This window comes from Dermacentor variabilis, chromosome 7 (genome assembly GCF_050947875.1).
Source record: "Dermacentor variabilis isolate Ectoservices chromosome 7, ASM5094787v1, whole genome shotgun sequence".
Classification (NCBI taxonomy): Eukaryota; Metazoa; Arthropoda; class Arachnida; order Ixodida; family Ixodidae; genus Dermacentor; species Dermacentor variabilis.
This window is the reverse complement of record NC_134574.1, coordinates 157,346,767-157,364,780: the sequence shown is the minus strand read 5'-3', so window position 1 is coordinate 157,364,780 and position 18,014 is coordinate 157,346,767. Positions and strand designations below refer to the sequence as shown.

The window sequence follows — 18,014 nt, the reverse complement described above, 5'->3', positions numbered from 1 at the left end:
AAGCGGGATGCCGTGCATGAACTCTTTTCAGGGAAAAGGAGGTAGCGTTATGAAACCATCGCTTACCTGTTCTTTGTTCAGTGCGCACAGAGTCGTCGACGCTCGAAACAGATTGCCGCTTGCAGGGAGCCTGATCGGCCGCACGTCGTTTCACCAAAAATGGCAGTAAATGCGAAACACAACACGCATGGCCCGCACCCACTGCCGGCCGGGAGCCGTCTGCTCTCTTGACGCGCGCGCTTCATCGAAACCGGAGAGCAGAGCATCGCCGGCCTCTTCTGCGCACGCGCCGAGAACGCCGCTCTGCGCAGGCGCAGTACGCTTCTTGCATTCCGGTACGGATCGTCGAAGGCGCGCCGCGGCGTTTCGAGGCGGCCTGTGCGCGCGCTGGTTGCCTCGGTTGCGCGGGGAGGGCGCATGCCGGCTCGCGCTGGAAAGAGAGACGCGTGGAAAGAAGGTCGGGGACTTCTCGCTACGCAGTGTGATATGCCATTGGCGGTAGAAGGAGGGGGGGACGGTATCCACGGCGACGCCGGTTGTACGCGCCCGAGGCTCGGCCAGAGGAGAGGGGCGGCGCCACCGATGCCCCGATGAGCCGGCTCGCCTACCCCCAAGCCCGGCCCTATCATCGCCGGCACAGTGGAGCGCGAGCCAGCGAGCGGGCCGCCTGCGCGTCGCGCCTGAGCCGGCCATGAGCTGATTGGCCCCGCCCGAAAAAAGTTGAGCGCGAGGAGCGTGTTGCCCGCGCCGATTCCGCAACCGAGCCGCCTCGGACTCCAGAATCAGTCGGTCGACAACGCACACTGTGTGCACGCGCGCGCGCGCGCTGCGCATTCCGCGAGTGAGCCGCCGTTCGGTTTCCGTCTGCTCATTTAGTAGCAGACGACTGAGCTCATTGAAACCTGTGCACTGCCCACCGAGCCGCACTGCCGGTTGGCTATCATGCGGAGTGACTGCTCGCCGCTCCTCAGTAATCCAGGAGCGGACGACGCGCCGTGTTCTGTGCCGCTCCCGACAGCAGACGACGTGACTTGTGCGCCGCTACCCGAGTGATCAAGAGCAGACGACGCGCTCTGACTCAACCGCTTTCGAGTAGTAAACGTCCGGCCTACCTCAGGAGCAGACGACGCGGTTTCCTCAGTGAACTTGTACGCCGCTCCCACGCACAGCCACCGTGTAGATTTGTGTGTCTTGTGTGTTCGGCGATGGCGCTGGGGCCTGCGCCCGCTCCAGCGGCCGTGTTTCCTGCGTCGGCCGCTGCTCCGCCTCACCCACCGATGCTGATGCTGCCGACGCTCAACTTTTCCGTGGGCCAGGTGGCCGCCGTGTGCGAGACGCTCGAGGAGAGCGGTGACGTGGAGCGGCTCGGCCGCTTCCTGTGGTCGCTGCCCGTGGCGCACCCAAACTGTGCCGAGCTGAACAAGAGCGAGGCGGTGCTGCGCGCCCGGGCGCTGGTAGCCTTCCACGCGGGAAACTTCCGCGAGCTCTACCGGATCCTGGAGGGCCACCGGTTCGCCAGAGGCTCGCACGCCAAGCTGCAGGCTATGTGGCTCGAGGCGCATTACCAAGAAGCCGAGAAGCTGCGCGGCAGGCCTCTGGGACCCGTGGACAAGTACCGGGTGCGCAAGAAGTTCCCGCTGCCGCGCACCATCTGGGACGGCGAGCAGAAGACGCACTGCTTCAAGGAGCGCACGCGTTCGCTGCTTCGAGAGTGGTACCTCCAGGACCCCTACCCGAACCCGACCAAGAAGCGGGAGCTGGCGCAAGCTACGGGGCTGACGCCTACCCAGGTGGGCAACTGGTTCAAGAACCGGCGCCAGAGGGACAGGGCGGCGGCCGCCAAGAACCGGTGAGTCTCCGCCGTTTCTACATTGTTGCGTCTCTCGAGCACTTTGCGTTGTTATATACGCGGTTTAGACTCGCGACCGTTGCATCGAAGGTGATAGTACTACTATATGCAATAATTTGTCTGAGAGAACACTTACATGGATGCGTCCACTTGTGCGCGGTATTTAAACACAAAAATAAAAATGCGATGATGTGAACAGTTTTATATATAGAGAGGAAGAGAGCGAGCGTGGCGAGGATCATATATTCTGCGCCAGAACTTGAAAAATAAAAAAGCGTACAAAGAAGGGACTCTTCGCACGGCGAAACCGAGATCTTCAAATTTAGGGTCTATTCTTACGAAAGGAGGGATTGGCGCCGCGGTATGGCTTGAGTGGCATATAAAGCAACGCGCACCTGTAATTATACGGAGGATGGGGGTAGGAGGTGGTCCCCGCCCTGCGGCAAGTTATCTTTTCGTCCACTTTCATCATCTCCTTACCTTAATATTTCTACATTTAGGTTCAACAGACCAATTAACCTTCCCTATGCTTTCGCTGGCTTAATTGCCTGTTACTTGTTGTGACTACCCGAAAATCGAGCTCCTCTGATCGCATCATTGTTCAGGCTCAAGGTATGTGTTTCAGGTTGGGAAAATCCTTCTGTGAGCCTTGAAAGAGTCAAACAGGCATGTAAAGACGCGCGAGAATCGCGGTAATACTGTATGTGTCAATTCTGCACATAGCGATGTAACATGAGCGATTTACATTCACGCTGACCGGTTCATTGATTGAACAATTCCGACAAACGGAGCTGCAGTTGAAAGAATTTTTCACTCACGAGATGATAATCACGTCACATCTCACCATTAGTCTGCCTATCACGGCAGCAGAGTGTTCATATTTCCTCGAAATTAATCCGGCATTTCTTGGACATGAACCGATGACTTATGAGCAAATAATGGAGTGATTCCGGTGGAATGGGCAATAGGATCATGATCAGTTTCGTGAACAATATTTCGTTGTATTTATTCCATTCATTTTCTTCCCATTGATGCCCAATGGTTGGATACCGTGGTTTGAAACAAGGCGAACAAATATACCTGCGCGCTCTTTTCAAACGACGAAACCCAGATCGTCAAATCCGGATCCTCAAGTTTCTGACTGCGCTTGTTTATCTCGTTTTGCAACGAAAGCTTGCTGAACAGGCATAGGGCGGATATATAACCGAATAGTGGCTAATGACGAATTGTCAGTGGAACACACCTATAGGAGAACCATTTGAGAATACTGAGACGAAACTGCGGATCATATTCTCCATGCCGGTTCGTATAGTCGAATATCATACAGTGAAGAGTACTGAGGCGATCGACTCCTGTCGTCAGCTTGAACATTTATAAACCGGCCACCAATGCAAAGAATATGCACCAGGTATATTGCTCAGGAATGTAATTCAGCGCTCCGTTTTAAAATTGTTGTTAAATCGCATACCTGCCGTCTTGTATACCCCTGGAATAGAATATACAATTGCGCTGGTATACCGTTTAAGTGTCACGTGGTTTACGTTTTACATGTGAATAACTTGTTTGCTGAGGCGTCACGTATATATGTGCGATTATGCGCTACGCCAAGTCCTTGCTGCGCAGTTCGTTCCATTAGGCGTTGTACATTTTATCATTCAACGTTCAACGCCTCATTAAGATTGAACAGTACACAGGTGGTAGGGTGCCTAACCTGATCTGTGTTGAGTCCAAAACAATTAATAAAGGAAATGAAACACCATCTCTGACGCGTGCAGCGCATGATGAATTAATATTCGTGTCCTGCATTCGGTGTTTGACAGGTACTCACTGGAAAGCCTCGCCGCGTGGTCACATTTCTATACGCGTGACAGATATGATAGACCGCAGAACTATATATACAAAGCAAGAGCGATCAATATCATAGTACAGCAGAGCAGAGTATTTCAACCCACAAGCACAATTACGTATACGTAACAAGTGTGGATGGCGGAAAAAAAGAGCTGTATAACAGCAGCTTGACCACTGGCCCACGTCCCCTAATATAGAAACCGGAAAACAAAATGACAACATGCACCAGGTAAAAAAAAAAAAAAATGGGAGGAATCGCAGTATGGTCGAATAATAATGAATTCCAGCTTGGAAAATTCAGAAAATAGTCCAAATAAGTACAGTCCGCTGACAAGGAGATCACAAGTAAAGCATTTTTTTTTAATACGCGGAATAAACTTTCGTGTGTTATTCTGTAAGTGTTAACAACAATTGTAAGTGTTATTCATAAAGTGAAAGCCAATGCTTGAAATGCATAATTGTTACGTGGGCTTGGAATAAAGCAGTATGCTGAGTGTTGAGGCTAGATGTGGTACTTTGGCGTAAATTAACACCTCGTATTTTTAACTAATAAGACGAGTTTAATATATCGGCAGCATCAACACAAAATTTGTGTATTAACCTCGGATGAGCAGCAGCTAACCGTCTCTCTCTCTCTCTCTCTCTCTCTCTCTCTCTTGCTTTCGACTAATGTACGCTAATGGTTCACACTCTATTCGCAAATACGCAAGCTGATTGCATTTTCCTAATCGAAAACCGTCGCTCCTGTATCAACCATTCCCTTGGCGAAAAAAGGCAGACTGCCCTCGTGTTTGTGTGTGTTAGTTTACTTAATTATATGAATTTAACGGCTATCATTGCGCATCTAATGGGGCCTCGGCTACATATGATCCTCGTTGTGGGATATAAGAAAACATATGAAAGGTCAAAAAGCTGTCGTAAACGCGTAAAACATTGTATATAAGAGCGCCCACACTTGAGAATTTCATGCCTATACAATTCAAGGAAGGCACACAAATGGAATGCAACAACGCCTACAGACATACACAGTATACCGTATAAATAACCGAACCTCTTGAAAAAATTCTTCCAGATAACATGCACAGAAAGTTCCCAGTTCTCACATGAGACGAACAATGCGAATTCACGTCTGTATATAGTTAACAACACGAAATTAACACGGATAGAGACGTAAGAACGGCGAAAGGCAGAGAAGTTAACCAAAACAGAAATGTCTGTTTGTTACCCCACTAGAGAACGGGGGAGGGAGAATTGAACTATAATAATAAAGTAGAGAGAGAGAGAGAGAGATAGCACAGACAGTCACGATCAACACGCTCTATTGCAGCACGGGATCACGGGCAGCACAATTAACACCAATTCAGGCTACAAGCCGTTCGCGTGTGCAAGTCTGTGCTGCGATGGCTAATTGAGGTTGACAATCCAAAATAACTACATAATACGACAGCTAACTGAACGTGATCCGCACGTTGTGCAGCTAAACTTTAAGTTTCTTCTACCTCGATCCAGTTGTTCCCGTGGCCCGCATGCATCCTCCTGTTGAGTTTTGCGTTTAGGCTTTCCTTCCATTGTTTTCACTTCTTCGTGTAGTCTAAACGAACCATATATTACCCTTATTTTAACTATCTTCGTGCACACTCCAGTTTTTAGGTGTAACTGTGTAAACAGATGTTTGCTCATGTGTTGCCGGATTGATTTCTATTTCATGTACGCTTTCTTTTTTAGAACTTGTGTAGCTTTTATCGGTCTATTATGCTGCGGTAGCACGCGCAAACACATGCACAGACATACACTTGCTCTTCACATTCATATATACTGCGCTTGTTTGTCCCTAACTACTCGATAAGCTGCCTCCTCTTACTTTGTTAGCATTGATTTGTCGCCAATACCGCGTTAATTTTTATGTTAATACTCATTGGAGGTCCTCGTGACAATGTTTTAACTCCTGAAACTCCTCTTGTACTAATACTAAATGTATAAACAAGAAAATCAAAGGACCAAGGTTTTATTCTCGATATCATTGCTGCCATATTCCACGATTCGGTGTGCATACGACTTCTGTCGCCCTTTGAAACGAAACTCTCAGAAGTATAGGTCCATGGAAATAGGCCGTTTCGTTCTTGCTTTGCAGAAATTTGTAAAATAGGTTGTTTGTGCTTATTTCTTCAGCAGATCCGCGATGCTTGCTTATACTGAGGAAGTCTCTTCCTTGCTTTCGTATTTATTTTATTTGTATATATATATATATTTTTTTTTAGACGTCCGCTTTTTTCTTCTCATTCTCGACACACTTGTAACCATAACATTGATCCCAGCCGCAGCCCCTACTCCTTATTGATTTCTATCACTTATAAATGTTTAACCAGCGCCGAGCACACCCTGCCAACATCAATGACCTCATGGCTACCTCTATCGTCATTTATCCAGGGCTCAGACTTCAAAGCACCGTCTCTCGCCTTTCCCTTTAGTTTCCCTGTATGCTTTAAGCATAACACATCCCGCTTCGCAGCGAAAACAAACAGAATCAGTAGTACACTGTAGAATAATTTGCACCCTTAAATGTGAAAAAAGGTGTAAATTAGTATATAACTAGTATCGCTGCAGCCTGTTGGGTGCAGATGTGTAAATGCACAGATTTACACCACTATAGACAGACTTACTGGCAGATTTACACCCTTGTTCACTTTTAAGGATGTAAATTGTTTTATAGTGTATAGGAGTCCCGCATTCACACAGTGCTGCATCGTTGGACCGTTATTGTCGATCCGCTGTTGCATACCTGTACTATATAACACATACGACTGCGGCAAAGCGCACAACCGACAAAAACAGGCGCGCAGTGCTTTCGTCCAGTGGGTAACGTGATGGAATCGAGATTACCTTACCCACGTAACCCCCCCTCCCGCCCCCCCGTCCTCCTCTTCGTGTATGCTATGTCACACGAACGCAGAAGAGATGAACGCCCCAAAAGAGCCGAGACCGACGCACTAATATCGCCCCCGACCACATGCCCCTCTTTCTCTCTATGCCGTATTATATGCGCACTCGCATTGTCAGCGCCTCCTGCTGGCAGAGTGCGTATAGCCGCTGCCGAACGAGGTTGTGCTCGCGCCGCGCGAGCGCCCCACGGTGCACAATGGACAATCGCTGTCCCCCCCCGCCTGGTCTGCCTGCAGCTATGCGTGCAACGGTGGGTCGTGCCTTATTACTTCGCTCCGCGAATCATTATACCTACTTTGTGTCTTTCTCGTTGCGTCCCGTCTCTCTCCCACGCCCCATCGTTCGTTTCTCGGCAGAGAATATATATCGCCGGTGATATGCGATATGCGCGTGTACGCCTCTCTCAAACAAGAGGTCAAATCGGTTTCAACATAGGTTTCAATATAATGCGCGAACACGCATGTCCCGTATAATGAAGTGCTCAGTGAATCTAAAACGTTCAAAGGAACAAGCTGTTGCTTATCTGCGTATTAAGGCGTCAAATTCGAATCGACACTTTGCGAGTAATCGCTGCTTGAACACCAGCTCAGTGCTCATTCCCTCTAATGTCGTTTACATACGCCTGCCAAACTCACTCGCACTAACGCCAGAACAAGTCATTCTGCATACCGTTCGGTCTATTCGTTCAAAACATTACGCACGCGGAAGAAAGCACACGCAATTCACAAAGCGAGCAATGTATACCTGCAATCACAAACGCGCCATCGAGTCATTCTGCACACCCGATTCCGCCTTTCGCGCCGCTCATTAAACGTGTGACACATACAAGTCAAGCAACACATGCTATGAAACACACGTACGCAAGCACACACACACACACACGCACGCACACACACGCACACACACACACACACACACACACACACACACACACACACACACACACAAACACACACACACACACACACGCACGCACGCACACCCACACACACGCACACACAACACACACACACACACACCGGGTTATTACATTTATCAAACACCGAATAACGCGCGCACCCTCGCGCGCTTTCTCACTCACCTATCGCCGTCCCTCTCCTCCGGCCTCCTCTCGCCATCATCATCGCGGAATTATGCTCAATTCGCTGTTCATTACGGTGCCCCCGACCCGAATAAAAGTCCGCCCCATTAATATGTCCCCTTCTCATGCTACCTCCCCCCCCCCCCCCTCAAACCAGCGAGCCTTCACTTTTCAGCTGGCGTACGTTGTCGTTATGTCTCCTCTCCTACATCCCATGCCATCATTCTCTTCCCTCCACCTCTTTTTTTTTCTCCTCTCAATCCTCCGCTCCCTTTGTGTCGTGCTCTGTTCGCTCGTGAGCGTGCCATGTCGCTTTCTATTTCGATGTCTCTTTCGTGCTTTCTTTTTTTTTTTTTGCGAGCGTGAGTGCGCGTTCTGTAGGCCGCACGTTTTTACGTATACGTACATTGTGCACCTCCCCAACGGATTTTCGCCTCCCCATGGACCGTCGCGTTTGTGCTATAACCACGTGTCCGATGTCGAGGGGTGCGAGTGGGCCAGTGGATGGTGCGCATCCATTTCTCTTTTAAAGGTGACGCCAAAGCGCTGCGTTAAATTAGTCTACATAGACTGATGACGTATAGTCTTTCACAACGTTCGTTTCGATACGCGCGATTGGCAGCATAAGGTTGATTACTCGAAGACAAAATGAAGGCGAAATAGTGACGAGAAGAAAGCTCAGCGGTATAATCGAGCTTGGAAGTCGGTTCTCATCCCCTGCTGGCATGTTACAAAATCGAAAAACCGACTTTGTCCGTAAATAACACGGTTATATGCTGAAATTAACTTGTCTTTTCTTCTTATTGAGACGAATTAACAGGGAAATTGTGGGAACCAAGAGATGACACTGGTTGCTACTTTTTCGCATGACTGACATGGAAATGCATCACAAACATAGCTGGAAAACAATAAAAGACGTTAGACAATGATACCCTATGAAACATCTCATTATAGGTATCGCAACCACAGCAGAGCTACACAAATTTCACAACAGAGAAAAGTGGGGGATAAAATGATGCAATATAAATGTTGCAAACACTATACAAGTGCACGTAGTTATGAATAAAATGTCACGTGAGTGAGTGAGTGAGTGAATAAACTTTTATTGGGTCCAACAAAACGCGATGAAACGCTCACCCGGCTCATCCCACGACAGGACCGACAGGTCCGCAACGTACAGATGTATGCAATATGTACTGTACTGCAGTACATAACATGTACTGCAATATGAATCTCTATGGGGGACTTCAAGCTTTATAATTTGGCGCATGGAAACATGACACTGACTAATGTCGACTGGTTGAATTTCTCTCTCTCTCTCTCTCTCTCTCTCTCTCTCTCTCTCTCTCTCTCTCTCTCTCTCTCTCTCTCATGTCGTCATGTTGTCGGTATACTGCCTTCGAAGAAGCGGCTTCTTCCCAGAATGTCGATTACGGTGTACTCGATAGCAGGGCAGGAGAGTCGACGCATTTGGCAAAGACGAGATCAGTACCTTCGGTTCCGGTGTTCGATCCTATATACTCTCTGCATCGTGTCTATAGTATACGTATATATATATATATATATATATATATATATATATATATATATATATATATATATATATATATATATATATATATATATATATATATATATATATATATATGTGTGTGTGTGTGTGTGTGTGTGTGTGTGTGTGTGTGTATGTGTGTGTCGTACAGATGAGGTATATATATATAAAAGCTTCCTCTCGTCAGAGTATCCGTACCACCTTGTCAAGTAGTTGAGCTGTCAGATGGTAAACGGTACTGATCTTTAGAGGCGTTATAATTGTGATTGTTTAAAATGAATTCAAATGCCGAATGAGCTTATGATTTTCAGCGTAGAAAGAAAAAGCTTGGGAATAAACATGGCAAAGAAAGTAACATGTTATTTTTCTAATAGACTCAATGCTATTCGGAAGTCCATATACGCGGCTATTCTCGTATAGGCCACGGTTTCGGTACGCTTCGTGTATAGTTCTCGTATCCCCCCCCCCCCCCCCAGCTGTAATCGAATTTTCAATTAACCCATACGCGAAATGTCCGAATGAACCGCCTTGATTGTAATCACAAGTGCTCGATTCGTATTCGATATTTAGAATATCCGTGCACCCGTGCTTATTGTTATATTGAACAAGCTATGACTCGCTTCTTGCGGAGTCACACCTCGTAGGTGAATTTCTATCAACGGTGTGTGCGGCAATACCTCGCCAATGGTGTCGCTTCGCGGAGAACTTTATATCAAGCTCGACACGAGACATCGCTGTCCTCTGTGGCAACATTGCGTTTTTCGTTCCATTCCAGAGAGAAAGAAACATGTATACCTACGCCACTTCGTTCCGCGTTGAAGTGGGCTGCTCTCGCATGCAAATGAGGCCATATCCTAGCGGTGAAAGACATGCTAGCTCGCATGATACGACCCACGCCATAAACATTCGCGCTTCTGTAGACGAGCGTGCGACCCGCACAAAGCTTTTCCTAAATGTATAGGACAGTTTTGGTCGCGGACACGCAGAAGCGCTACGCCCCCCCCCCCCGCCTTTTTTATTTTTTTGACGACGTCTCACGGATTTCGCATATACCGCGTATCTGTCGTCCATATCCGCACTTCTTTTTTGGATCAAATTGGTGCGGGAGGCGCGGACGGCAGGTTGAGTCGCACCTCCGAAATGACCTGGCACCGGCGTATACTTAACGAGTCCCCAGGTGACGCAGGGTCGACCCGAGTGTTTGAGTGGGTGGCCCCGAGACCCGAACTCGACTGGCGTTTGGGACCCTGGTACGGGCTTTTGTTATTCGTGAATATGTATGAAGCCTATATAGTGATACGCCCTGCAGGCGTGTCGTAGTTCACTCGATATATATATATATATATATATATATATATATATATATATATATATATATATATATATATATATATATATATATATATACGTAGCTGCGTGCAGTGCCGGGTGCGCGTATATTTCCGAGTGGCGACGAGATCTTCCAAGTATACATGCATACATTCAGACCACTTCTTTACGCATCACAATGAAGGTAGAGGGGGGTGGGGGAGTGCTTTTCGAATATATACCTATACACCCTGTATATATATCTGCGCGCGACGAAACCGCTATAGTATACGTGGTTTTGAAAGCGTGTCGTAGCATACATTTCCGGAAACGGCTGCGCGTATAAATTAAATAAACTCCCCGCTCGATTCCTGCGGTACGTTTACGCTCCTGGTATTTATTATTTCTCCGAAATGTCGAGGGCAGGAGCTAATGTAATGCGTAGATTCTACGGATATGGCGTTTCCTTCTACGCGTATACGACGGGGCATTTTAAAACTGTAATAAGTGATATGCGTGAGTTTTCTCTTCTTGGGGGGTGGAACGGAAGAAAAAAAAAGAAAATCTGCTTTGAATACGGAGTGACACTTTCCTGCGATTTCATCTTCCAGGCGTGACGAAAAAAACAAAAATAAAGAAAATATCGCGGGGATTTCAAGCGCGAGAACTTGGCTTTATTCTCTTTTCTTAAAGGCGTAATAACAAAATAGGTGAAAACATTGTGTACCGTGGTAATATTTCTAAATTCTGGCTGTCTATTGTGCCTAAGTACTTAAATGTCCCGTTCTTTGGGGACGTACATGCTGTTGAGCACGCTGAGTACAAAAGAAGGAAATGGATAATTGTTGTTTCGCTATCCGAAATTCGCCGCATTTCCTGTGCTGATTTAAGTCATCTTTCCGACTGGCAAATAGGAAATACGAAATGTCCGGGACATTTATTCAGGTCTTTTCTTGTAGGGGAGGCAAAATATCTTTCGGTGTATTATATCTGAAAGCCCCTTTTAGTTGGTAAAGCTAAAGAAAAAGAATTACGGGGAAAGAATTGAATTTTTCAGTATGTATACTCGCAACCCGCATGGCGATAGAGGGAAACTGCACCGAATTTCACTTTGACTAAATTGGTTATAAATGAGTATAGCTTACGTAGAACCTCGTTATAACGAAGTTAAAAGAGAAGCGACAATTACTTCGTTATGTACATTATAACATGTCCTGCAATATGAATATCTATGGGAGACTTCGAGGGGAATTTCACTGCGTTACATCCGGCATGTTGTTCTATGCCGCTTCGTTGTAACGAGGTTTGACTGTGTATGCTATCTTGGCAAAGCTGCAGGGCTGGTAAATACTTAATTATTTGTATAAGCAGACTTTAAATAACAGTTAAACAGGCGACGGGTGCATCTGATGGTTAGCGGATACGATGTAAATCCGATCACAGCACCGCCGATATTTTTCATCGCGCCGCGGGTAGCCTCAGGCAATGGCTTACTATTCGAGGTCCGAGTACTTTGGAAGTACTCGGACATTTTTTTTTTTGCTCTCTTCCTTCTCCTTTTATTCCCTTTACCCCTTTTCCCAGCACAGGGTCGCCAGCCGGTATTTACACTGGCTAACCTCCCTGTCTTTCCTTCCCTTTTGTCTCTCTCTCTTTCTCGAGGTCCGAGCTCGCTACCTGAGGGCAAAAAATCAAAAGAAAGAAAGAAAAAGAAACTTACTGGAGCAAATATTCGTTATCGTATGAGTCCTGTGTCCGTTGCAACAAAAGCCCGGAGACGACTCGGCACATCGTAATATAGTTAATGCCAACGTATTCAACTAGCAAGACTTGCCTGTGTTTATATTTGAAAGGTTCACCTTCCAGAATCGCCAGTATTGAAAGCGGATGGAAGCATTGACTGCAGGGTCAGCCAGTCGAGATAAGCAATAGACCTATTGAGAGAGAGAGAGAGAGAGAGAGAGAGAGAGAGAGAGAGAGAGAGAGAGAGAGAGAGAGAGAGAGAGAGAGCGACCTTATAGAATACAACGAAATTTGAGGTCCCGTGGTTGGGGTCCTTAGTCCAGAGCTTCACTGGCGCGGGCAGCTCGCTGGTCTTGTTCCAGGAGAGCCAGTTGGCTATTTAGAGACGTTCAGAATATTCAGGGAAAAATAAAAGTGGGCAAGATATTGGTGGAGTCGGAGTTTCTACAAGCATGTAGGTAACTCCACAACATCGGATATCGACGAAGTGGTTTTAATGAGGAGAGAAAAGATTAAGGCTAGGTAGGCAGAAAGCTAGACTGAAATAGATGTGTACTATCGGATTACCTCAAGCGAGCTAAGTGAATATTTGTCACCGTCCCCGTTTCGAAGGGGATGCCAACAACATAGTATCATCATCATCACTGCGCCCAGAAGTCACGTATTCTGAACCATGCGTCACTTCCGGCAATCGATAAAATTATGGCGCTGTTTTTATGTTTCAACAAAATCTAAAAACGTCTGCTTATGCGAGACTTTCGTGACGTATCTGTACTGACATATTCAACGTGAAATTTTGTACGGACTAGGCTTTTTTTACGCGGCCAAACATTTCGTTTGAGTTTGCCTTTAAAACTCGAGAAAGCGCAAGTCACCTGCATCTCCTGCACTAAAGGAAGGAAAATGCGAAGAGCGCAAGAAAATCATTACAAGTACGTCTCACCAACGGGACCAGAGTAGCCACGACGCATTCGCGTCCGGCACAACCTGGCGGCGCGAAACAGTCGTCGTCTCCAAAGCGCAATTAAGCTGTCATCTCAACGGCTCCGTAGGATTTGCGCAGCCGCATACGTACACAGAGAACACGTGCGTGTACGTGTGTGTCGCGCGCACGGATGACGCGTGTTCTTAAGTGCCGCAAAACCAAGCGTGCCACCTTGTCCGGCGGGTGAGATGACATCAAGGACGCGTGAGGCGGGGAACTTATCCTCATGGCTTGTCATCCTCAGGCACGACAATCACTCCGTCTCTGACAGACGTTATAGCCCTCTCACTCCCTTCATCATCCTCTCTCGGCGTTTAGGTTATTGTTTTAAATGCCGGCCTCCGCGCGGCGACAAGCGGCTCCTTAATTCTGCTATTAGTTTAACCGTCATGACGCAATGAACGCGGACATGAGGAGCTCATAAGAGGAGGTGGTGGAGGGAGGCGGGAGGGGGTGATGTTCTTGGAAAAAACTCCCTGTTTGTGGAATAAAACCAAGGAAGAAATTGATAGAACCGGTGTCGTTACAGGCATAAGTTAACCGTGAAACTAAGAGCTAGAAGTTTTAATCAGGATAGAAATATCGAGGACATATATAGGCAATGTGCTAGCTAGACTATGTTGCCTGATTGGCTCAAGCAGGCCAGCTGACTATTCGTCACCGCCATGTTTCGAAGGGGTAAATTGTTGGTAAACTGTGTCGGTAAATTGCTCTTCTGCAATACAGCAAAGCGGAAAGTCTTGCCGTGCGTGGAAGCCTGGTAAGCCGGAAGAGGACGCTAAAGCGATGACGATGATCATGATCGTGGTTAGAGCATCTGCCAAGCTGGCACCTGTCGTCAAACTTGTGCCTTAAAATTTTACGATGCATTTAAAACTTTTCAAATCCCTTTTCCGCTCAATTAGATTACTCTCAGCAGAGAGTTCGTTTCATTGTAACTTGTTCCTTGTTCATTTGCGCCAGCAACCTTACAAGACTGGCCACCAGTTACTATAGACTCTACAGCGATTTCATTAAGGCTGCAACTGTCATTTAAACGTAACATCTCGGTCAAGCCCATACATCCTGCGCACCTATTGCGGGATGGGCGCTCTGACGTGCAGTAACTGTATGCACGAGTGGTTCCGGCAATGTGTGCACACGGAAGAGCGGTCTCGACGCCATCTTGAAGTTTTCGCACCATGAAGCGTGCCACCAGAATTTCGCACAAGTATTTTATTCGATCAAATTATAATCACGGCCAGACACAGCAAGACCAGGGTCGAGCTTACATCTGCTGCCGCAGTTAAAAACAGGAAAGCCGAAGTGCTCAATATTCACAGTGCGCGAACGTTACACTATTCTCGCCTATATATACAGTCACATATATGAACATCGCTGAAACGTGACGTGATCGTTCACATTCATCGCGCGTGCAACCCTTAACGCGAGCATGCATGTAGGCGAGCCTTACATCTGCGCGAATTCTGTGCACCTGGCCGCCCTTGAACGCTGGCGCGCATTCCTATTGTGTTCCGCGTTGTGTGCCCATCACTGTGGCGATCAGGAAACTAGGTTATGTTGGCGCACTCCGTAAAGAGCGAGAGTTGTTTGAGTTCGCAAACAAGGGGACTTTGTATCCAGTGCTCGAGACGATGTGTGCATACGTGCAGTATATTGCTTTCAGCCGGAAAGCAGTTTAGCGCGACGCGGAGTTCCGTTAGCGTTGCGACCTTCGACCCCCTTTCTATTTTAATTTTACTGAGGCACCGAGAGAGAGAGAGAGATAACTTTATTTTACTGAGGCGCAACTGTTCTCCAACAATCGCGCTTCGTGTTTGTCTATACGGCTATTGTAAATGAAGGCTATGTAGACCATTATCGTTTCGAAAACCTCGCGAAGTTGGCTGTATACACGTAGAGAGATATGGAGGGCGATTCGTGCTCTGTTCTCCTGCGTTGGTGTAAGGAATGTGCGTGTGTGCGCGTGTTAGTTATTATGTTAGTGCATTCACTGTATACGTATATGTCGTCTCATCGTTCACAATGCACCTTTCTCGTTCTCTCTATAAACGCTTGCTTTAGCTTCAAGCGACGCATCGCACGAGTGAGCATGGAGGTATTTTAATGAGAGAACTCGCATTCGAGGCTTGCCTGCCTGCGCTACGGCTCGCTTGCATACGAACAGGCACAAGATGGAAGCAAAGCGGGAGATGTACGAGGCTTCTTTGCTGGCGGTCATTGCGTACAATGTAGGTCAATCACAGCGAACTTTGCATGCGCTGGCTTGTAATGTGCAATGTGTGCTTGTAATGCACACGTGTAAAGGCACTGTTTGGATCCGACTGCTGGTACGATCTGTTGGGAACTCGGCGCTGACGCCCGTGGTTGTACCTGGGTCGCAAGCCCCAAGGGTAGCGTTGGCCTGGCGGCCTGGGGTACAACTGGAAGCATCCGAAGGTCCCGGCAAAGCATGAGTCGACTGGTAACAACGAAACAACTTGTTTATTTTAACATCGCAAAGAGTTGGTGGTCAGGTTTGACCGAAGTATAGAGACGGGAGAGCACTTCACTCAACAGAAGAAATCGGAGCCCCCTTTTTGCGTCCGGGGGCAGCTGTTTTTATACTCTCGCAGTTGAGGGCAAGAAGGAACCCCTCAAAAGACGAGCACGTGAATGTACAATGGGCTAATGGTGACGCACACTGTCGTAGCGATGCCGTAGCACCATGACGAGCACGATCTCGTAGCACCCTGTCGAGCACGATCTCGTAGCACCCTGTTGTAGCGCTGCCGGTCGGGCACAATGACTGTAATGAGAGGATGGTCCCTGCTTTGGCATCGCCTGTTTCGGGCACAATGACTGGAATGAGAGGATGGTCCCTGCTTTGGCATCGCCTGTTTCGGGCACAATGACTGGAATGCGAGGATGATCCCTGCTTTGGCATCGCCTGTTTCGGGCACAATGACTGGAATGCGAGGATGATCCCTATGTGGTCGCATCGCCGCAGTCGCGCCTGGAAACACCTGGCGATGAGCGTTGCGGCGACGACGATCGGGCCAAAAATGTCTGCCGCCCCGCCGCAGTCGCGCCGGCAAAACCACGTGTCGCAGGCGAATCGCAACAGACCGCCCCGCCGGGGGAAGGAGATCCCGATGGACAGGGGACTGCATCCGCTGTCCGGAGGGATGTCGCTCGATGATGCACATAACCGAAGTCGGGCGTCCCTCGACGTTTCTTGAGCGCAGCGCACAGAGAAGGCCTCGTTCTCTCGTTCAGGTTCGCACGGGACACTGCAAAGTGACTTCGGGAGAGTTCACATTTTTGTTCTCGTTCCCGGCAAGCGTTAGAACTACGCTGAAACTCAACCGCTCAGTCAGCAAGCACGGCACAACCCTCACTAAGCCCTGCCAGGCTCTTTCCCCTTTTTATACCACTGCCTAGTTCCTTACAGTAGTCTAGCATCACTCAGAACGCGTCCACAAATTGGAAAATTGCACTAGAAAGCATATCATCACTTTGAAACACTAAACAAAAGCAATATGTTAAAAAAGATCCTGCCTCAGGAAGAAAAACATCAGTAACAAACAATTTTGAGGCTGATTCCTACGTTAGGGGCTTCGACTTAAGCCATCGGCGTTACCGTTGAGACTCCCCTTTTTGTAACGCACCTCAAAGGAATATTGTTGTAAAGCGAGGCTCCAGCGCAGGAGGCGGCCATTTTTGGGAGAGATGGTCTGCAGCCATTGGAGAGGGCAGTGATCCGTCTCAATGATAAACCTCGAGCCGGCTAGATAGCATGACAATTTCTGAACGGCCCACACGAGACACGCACACTCTTTCTCGGTGGCGCTATACGCCTGCTCACGACTGGACAGCTTACGACTAGCATACAGGACGGGGTGTTCTACTTCTCCATTTTCCCGTTGGCACAGTACAACGCCCATGCCTCGCTCACTAGCATCGCACTGAACAATGAACCCTTTTGTATAGTCTGGCGATCGTAGCACAGGCTGGCTTGTTAGGGCACTCTTTAGGGCGCTAAAAGCTCTTTCCTTTGTCTCGTCCCAGACGACTGTTTGAGGCTCTGTTTTTCTTAGAGCATCCGTCAGGGGAGCCGCGATATCAGAGTACCTAGGGATGTACCTCTGATAGTAGCCGGCGACACCCAAAAACGACCGAATATCGGTCTTGGTGCGCGGTTGCGGAAAGTCTCGCACAGCGGCCACTTTTATTTCAGAGGGGCGGCGACGACCCTGACCAATCACGTGACCGAGGTAGACAACCTCGGCCTGTGCTAACTGGCACTTAGGAGCCTTTACTGTCAAGCCTGCTTCGCGCAGGCGGGTTAGCACTGCCCGCAAGTGTGTCATATGCTCAGACCAGGATGCGGAGAATATCGCTACGTCGTCTAGATACGGTAAAGCGAATTCTTGCTGTCCCCGCAACACTTTATCCATGAGACTTGAAAAACAGTATGGCGCGTTCTTCAAACCAAAACTCAACACTTTAGGACGGAATGTTCCCATTGGTGAAATGAACGCCGCATACCTACTAGCCTCTTCTGTAAGTGGAACCTGCCAATAACCCCTGACAAGATCTAGGGTGGAAATAAACTGAGCGCTACTAACTTTCTCAAGGCGCTCCTCGATGTTAGGGATCGGATAAATTTGATCCTTAGTGATGGAATTAAGCCTGCGGTAGTCGACGCAAGGACGAGGTTCCTTGC

The 18,014-nt window shown here is 48.0% G+C and overlaps 1 protein-coding gene across 1 annotated transcript in view; it reads left to right on the top strand.

Moving 5' to 3' along the window:
- The first annotated feature begins 691 nt into the window (after positions 1-691).
- LOC142588256 (homeobox protein SIX6-like) overlaps positions 692-18,014 on the top strand; it is a 91,359-nt gene continuing 74,036 nt past the window's right edge. The window contains exon 1 of the mRNA XM_075699823.1: positions 692-1,849. Coding sequence (XP_075555938.1) covers positions 1,206-1,849 — 644 coding nt within the window. The 5' untranslated portion in view covers positions 692-1,205. The remainder of the gene's footprint in view (positions 1,850-18,014) is intronic.